At 44.5% G+C, this 6878-nt stretch overlaps 1 protein-coding gene across 1 annotated transcript; it reads right to left on the bottom strand.

Moving 5' to 3' along the window:
- Positions 1-3375: 3375 nt before the first annotated feature.
- lrfn4b (leucine rich repeat and fibronectin type III domain containing 4b) lies at positions 3376-6456 on the bottom strand. Its single transcript, XM_062986614.1, has one exon. The coding sequence runs from the start codon at positions 6454-6456 to the stop codon at positions 3376-3378; it is 3081 nt and encodes a 1026-aa protein (XP_062842684.1).
- Between the last annotated feature and the right edge of the window lie 422 nt (positions 6457-6878).

Below are 6878 nucleotides of genomic sequence, written 5' to 3'. Positions count from 1 at the left end.
CACAACGTCTGTAAGAATATTTTAGGTGCTTTTTTATAGTTTGTAATTTATAAATATTAAGAGTCATTTCACTGATTAGTAATTATTGGAAAAGATTCAGTCCTGTTATTGTGACAAAGAGAGGTTTGATTTTGGTAACAATTTGTTTAAATTTTTAATTCATTACTTTTTATTATATTTATTTATTTTAAATAATTGTACTTCTTTTATTTATTTTAGTTAGACTAGATAGTTATTTAATTATGCAATACAAATATATTTACATTATATATTTATTACCTATTTCTCCGAAGTGCACCAATAATTCTGGAACTTGCTGTTAATATAAGATGCAAAATGCTACAAACTCTGGCACCCTATCTAGGTATTAATAATAATAATAATAATACAAACATGTACATATGAGAAAGCATGTGCACTAACAGCAACTGGAGTCTGAGGGAGTCATTTTCTGATTCTGCAGGAGGAAAAATCACATATTAATTATATATATCAAAATCACAGTTTTAATATATATATATATATATATATATATACACGTATATATATATATATATATATATATACGTATATATATATATATATATATATACTGTATATATATATATATATATATATATATATATATATATATATATATATATATATACATGTGTATATATATATATATATATATATATATATATATACAGTGTATCACAAAAGTGAGTACACCCCTCACATTTCTGCAAATATTTTATTATATCTTTTCATGGGACAACACTATAGAAATAAAACTTGGATATAACTTAGAGTAGTCAGTGTACAGCTTGTATAGCAGTGTAGATTTACTGTCTTCTGAAAATAACTCAACACACAGCCATTAATGTCTAAATGGCTGGCAACATAAGTGAGTACACCCCACAGTGAACATGTCCAAATTGTGCCCAAAGTGTCAATATTTTGTGTGACCACCATTATTATCCAGCACTGCCTTAACCCTCCTGGGCATGGAATTCACCAGAGCTGCACAGGTTGCTACTGGAATCCTCTTCCACTCCTCCATGATGACATCACTGAGCTGGTGGATGTTAGACACCTTGAACTCCTCCACCTTCCACTTGAGGATGCGCCACAGGTGCTCAATTGGGTTTAGTCCATCACCTTTACCTTCAGCTTCCTCAGCAAGGCAGTTGTCATCTTGGAGGTTGTGTTTGGGGTCGTTATCCTGTTGGAAAACTGCCGTGAGGCCCAGTTTTCGAAGGGAGGGGATCATGCTCTGTTTCAGAATGTCACAGTACATGTTGGAATTCATGTTTCCCTCAATGAACTGCAGCTCCCCAGTGCCAGCAACACTCATGCAGCCCAAGACCATGATGCTACCACCACCATGCTTGACTGTAGGCAAGATACAGTTGTCTTGGTACTTCTCACCAGGGCGCCGCCACACATGCTGGACACCATCTGAGCCAAACAAGTTTATCTTGGTCTCGTCAGACCACAGGGCATTCCAGTAATCCATGTTCTTGGACTGCTTGTCTTCAGCAAACTGTTTGCTGGCTTTCTTGTGCGTCAGCTTCCTTCTGGGATGACGACCATGCAGACCGAGTTGATGCAGTGTGCGGCGTATGGTCTGAGCACTGACAGGCTGACCTCCCACGTCTTCAACCTCTGCAGCAATGCTGGCAGCACTCATGTGTCTATTTTTTAAAGCCAACCTCTGGATATGACGCCGAACACGTGGACTCAACTTCTTTGGTCGACCCTGGCGAAGTCTGTTCCGAGTGGAACCTGTCCTGGAAAACCGCTGTATGACCTTGGCCACCATGCTGTAGCTCAGTTTCAGGGTGTTAGCAATCTTCTTATAGCCCAGGCCATCTTTGTGGAGAGCAACAATTCTATTTCTCACATCCTCAGAGAGTTCTTTGCCATGAGGTGCCATGTTGAATATCCAGTGGCCAGTATGAGAGAATTGTACCCAAAACACCAAATTTAACAGCCCTGCTCCCCATTTACACCTGGGACCTTGACACATGACACCAGGGAGGGACAACGACACATTTGGGCACAATTTGGACATGTTCACTGTGGGGTGTACTCACTTATGTTGCCAGCTATTTAGACATTAATGGCTGTGTGTTGAGTTATTTTCAGAAGACAGTAAATCTACACTGCTATACAAGTTGTACACTGACTACTCTAAATTATATCCAAGTTTCATGTCTATAGTGTTGTCCCATGAAAAGATATAATGAAATATTTGCAGAAATGTGAGGGGTGTACTCACTTTTGTGATACACTGTATATATATATATAACAGTAACATTTTATTAAGAAAAGCAATGAAATCAAAAGAATAAAAACACAATAAAAAGGGATAAAATAGGTTACAGCACCTTTTCAACTTTGCGTCTCTTTGTGGGTGGACCCTGCAAACGACCCTCCTTCAAAAAGTAGAACATGTAAAAATCATCATGATTATCAATATGTGATTTTGATATTTTAATACATTATTGTTTGTGTACAATATGTGTAATATGAAGTAGGTATAATACACATATCATGTATTGCACTTTATTTTATCCTTATTATGACCTGCAGTGATAGTAATACTGCACCTCTATATGTTTCTGCAGTGTAATATTTTGCCAGCGGATACTGGATTTCCAGTTCTTGCAGTTCCCCTTTCCTGCAAACTTCTCAAAACCACTTGGTGTATACCAGTTTCCCTCAGACAGAATACACTTTTCCCCTACAGGAGCAAAATTAATTAACACTTTTGTTATGAAGCCACAGAGAGCATACTACTGTACAACAACATGCATCCTGCTAACCTGAGTGATTCATCTCACTCATGTCTGTAAGGGGGTTTGCATGTTGTTCCTGTGTTCTTATTTGCCTTGCCTTGTTGTCAGGACCAAGGGTGCAATAAACCCAGGCCCCCCTAGTGGTAACTCCCAAGTTGGAACCACTACACTAATAACAGACCCAGGTGCAGAGACTCATTCAAAAGGAATATGATTTATTGACTTTTTATCTTATTAGTAAATATCTATTTACCAAAACAAAACAGGGGCAAAAGCTCAGAAGATATCAAACTTACGGTGCAGTATATAAAGAACAAATGAGGACAAAAGCACAGAGGATCTCAGCAAGGACACCAACAAACGTCAAAGATTCAACAAAGACTAACAGGAAACAAAGGTTTTAATATACAGGTTAATTAGACACGAAATTAGACACAGGTGATGCAGGGAGCAAACTGGCGGGAAACTAGAACAATGGCAGGCGGGGCTAAGACAAACACATGGCAAAGTAAAACAAAGAGTCCATAAAGAGTTCCTAGTGGCCTCTAGAGGTCACCACAAACCTTAACTCATGACAGGACTCCCTCCTCTAGGAACGTCTCCTGACGTTCCCTGGGCGGTCAGGATGTTGGAAGTGATAGTCCCTGATGAGATCTTTGTCCAGGATGTCCCGGGCAGGCACCCAGGAGCGTTCTTCCGGACCATAACCCTCCCAATCAACTAAATACTGAACCCTGCCGTGAACCCGGTGGGAGTCCAGTAGGCGGTGGACAGTGAAGGCTGGTTGGCCCTCAATGATTCGGAAGGGAGGGGGAACTTTGGGCACAGGAGCAAGCGGTGAGGAAAGGAGCGGTCGTAGCAAGGACACATGGAAGGTGGGGTGTATTCTGAGGAAGCGGGGCAACTGGAGCTTGTAAGTGACTGGGTTGATTCTTTGGATTACCATAAAAGGACCAATGTAACGGGGGGCAAGTTTGCGGGACTCCACCCGCAAAGGAATGTTCCTTGAGGACAACCAGACTCTTTGGCCAGGGCGGTACTGCAAGGCTGGCCTTCGATGTCGATTGGCTTGGCGCTGGTTGATTATGGAGACCTGCTGCAGTGTCCGACGAACTTTTCTCCAGGTCCTTCTGCAACGCCTCATGTAATGAAGGACTGAGGGTGCTCTGATGTCCTCCTCTTGCTCAGGAAAGAGAGGTGGCTGGAAACCAAACTGGCACTGGAAAGGGGACATCTTGGTGGATGAAGACTGGAGAGTATTGTGCGCATATTCCGCCCATGGTAATTGAGAACTCCAGGAAGAGGGGCAGTCCATCACCAGACTCCTTAGAGTGGATTCAAGCTCTTGATTAATCCGCTCGGTCTGCCCATTGGACTGAGGGTGAAAACCAGAGGACAGGCTAGCCGTGGCCCCAATCTGTTTGCAGAATGCCCGCCAAACTTGGGAGGAGAATTGGGGTCCCCGGTCTGAGACAATGTCCTGTGGAATCCCGAAAACTCGGAAGACATGATCAAAGATTAGTTTGGCAGTTTCAAAAGCAGAAGGCAGTTTCTTAAGAGAAATAAAGCGACAGGCCTTAGAGAACCTGTCGACCACTACTAAAATAACAGTGTTACCTTGAGATTCCGGAAGACCTGTGATGAAGTCGATGGACAAATGGGACCAGGGGCGGCTTGGGATAGGAAGAGGATGTAGTAACCCTTGAGGGCGTTGATGGAGAGTTTTGCTTTGGACGCAAATAGCGCAGGCCCCCACAAAAGCCTTAACATCCCTCTCCATGTCTGGCCACCAAAAACGTCTTTGAAGAAATTCCAAGGTTCTTTTAGATCCAGGATGGGCAGTCAGATGAGACGAGTGCCCCCACTGAAGTACCTGAGAACGTACCCCTTGAGGAACGTACAAAAGTCCGGCTGGACCGGTTCCAGGGTTAGACTCCAGTTGTTGAGCCCGTTTAACCGTCGTCTCGATTCCCCAGCGAATGGGAGCCACAATTCGGGAGATCGGGATGATAGGTTCTTTGTCGTTCTCCTGCTCAGCTGAGGAAAACTGCCTTGACAGGGCATCAGGCTTGGTGTTCTTTGAGTTTGGGCGATAGGAAAGCGTAAAATCAAAACGACTAAAAAACATGGCCCAGCGAGCTTGGCGAGGGTTCAAACGTTTTGCTTGCTTCAGGTACTCCAGGTTTCTGTGATCAGTCCAGACAATGAATGGGTGCTGAGCACCCTCTAGCCACTGTCTCCATTCCTGCAGAGCCCTCTTAACTGCAAGCAGTTCACGGTCACCCACATCGTATTTGGACTCAGTAGGGCTTAAATGGTGAGATAGAAAGGCGCATGGGTGTAACTTTTCATCAGAGTAGCGCTGGGAAAGAATGGCTCCTATACCTACATTTGAGGCATCCACCTCAACAATGAAGGGTCTAGCAGGATCGGGTAGAGCCAAGATGGGTGCAGAGGTAAAGCGTTGCTTGAGCTCCTGGAAAGCTGCCTCTGCCTCTAGGTTCCACCTGAAGGGGTGTCTGGACTTCTTGGTAAGAGCTGAAATGGGTGCTGCCACGGAACTGAACCCTCTGATAAATCTCCGATAAAAATGAGCAAATCCCAAGAAGCGTTGGACCTCTTTGATGGAGCTTGGAGTGGGCCAATCCCACACTGCCTGGGTTTTATTGGGGTCCATCTGTATCTGACCCTCCCTGATGATGAATCCCAGAAAAGTAGTCTCTCGGAGATGGAATTCACACTTCTGTGGTTTGACATAAAGGTGGTTTCGGAGTAACCTTTGGAGAACCTGTCGCACATGGTGGCGATGGTCCTGTGGAGACTTTGAAAAGATTAGTATATCGTCCAAGTAGACAAATACAAACCGGTTAATCATGTCCCTGAGAGCATCATTGATGAAGGCCTGAAAAACTGCTGGGGCATTTGTTAGACCAAAAGGCATAACCAGATACTCGTAATGACCAGAAGGGGTATTGAATGCAGTCTTCCATTCGTCACCTTCACGTATGCGGACCAGGTGATAAGCATTACGCAAGTCTAGTTTAGTAAAAATCTTGGCACTTTGAAGAATATCAAAAACTGTGGACATTAAGGGTAGAGGGTAGCGATTGCGCACAGTAATCTTATTTAAGCCCCGATAGTCAATACACGGCCGTAAGCCACCATCCTTCTTGGAGACGAAGAAAAAACCAGCCCCAGCGGGAGAAGTAGATGGACGGATGATACCAGAGGCTAATGCGTCCTGAATATAATTGTCCATAGCTTTGTGCTCTGGTAAAGAGAGGGAAAACAACCGTCCACGAGGAGGACTAGTACCCGACAGTAAATCTATGGCACAGTCATAAGGTCTGTGAGGCGGAAGGGAAGCAGCTCGGGTTCTACTAAAAACCTCTTTCAGGTCGAGGTACTCGGCAGGAACTTGGGATAACTCGGTAGGATCTAGAGACTCGGTAGGAGGAGGTGGAGAGCTAGAAAAGAGGCATGTAGCATGGCAGGTAGGTCCCCACTCAGATATCTGGCCTGTCACCCAATCAATCTGGGGATTATGCCGACTGAGCCAAGGAAAACCAAGGACCACTGGAAACTCTGGTAAGTGAATAAGATATAGGGAGATCTCCTCTTGATGAGCTCCGGATCGAAGGCGTAGGGGAGAAGTAATGAGGGTTACCATCCCATTGCCCAACGATCGCCCATCTAGAGCAGTTACTGAAAGTGGGGTACTAAGTTCTTTTTGAGGGATTTTAAGCCTGTGGACTAGACTTATATCTATAAAATTCCCTGCTGCCCCGGAATCCACCAAAGCCCGGCAGGAGTGTCTAACTCCCTCCCAGGAGATGGTGATAGGTAGGTAGACTCCAAGACCAGGGAAATCAGGAGAAAATGAGGCCCCCGTCACAGCCCTCCCTTGGCTGGACGGGCTTGCTCTTTTCCCACCAGCTCGGGACAGGAAACGCGGAAGTGACCAGGTTTACCACAATAGATGCAGCACTTCTCCCTCCTCCGGCGCTCCTTCTCAGCTGCGGATAGACGAGTGCCACCAATCTGCATGGGCTCTGGGCTCTCAGAGACTTGTGTTAAGGAGCCCCTAGGCAG

This window comes from Trichomycterus rosablanca, chromosome 2 (genome assembly GCF_030014385.1).
Source record: "Trichomycterus rosablanca isolate fTriRos1 chromosome 2, fTriRos1.hap1, whole genome shotgun sequence".
In the NCBI taxonomy this organism is placed as follows: domain Eukaryota; kingdom Metazoa; phylum Chordata; class Actinopteri; order Siluriformes; family Trichomycteridae; genus Trichomycterus; species Trichomycterus rosablanca.
This window is presented reverse-complemented; position numbering and strand designations above follow the sequence as displayed.

Bases quoted from the DNA above. Each gene is read 5' to 3' on its own strand.
- lrfn4b (XM_062986614.1), bottom strand. From the start codon at position 6,456: ATGGTAACCCTCATTACTTCTCCCCTACGCCTTCGATCCGGAGCTCAT.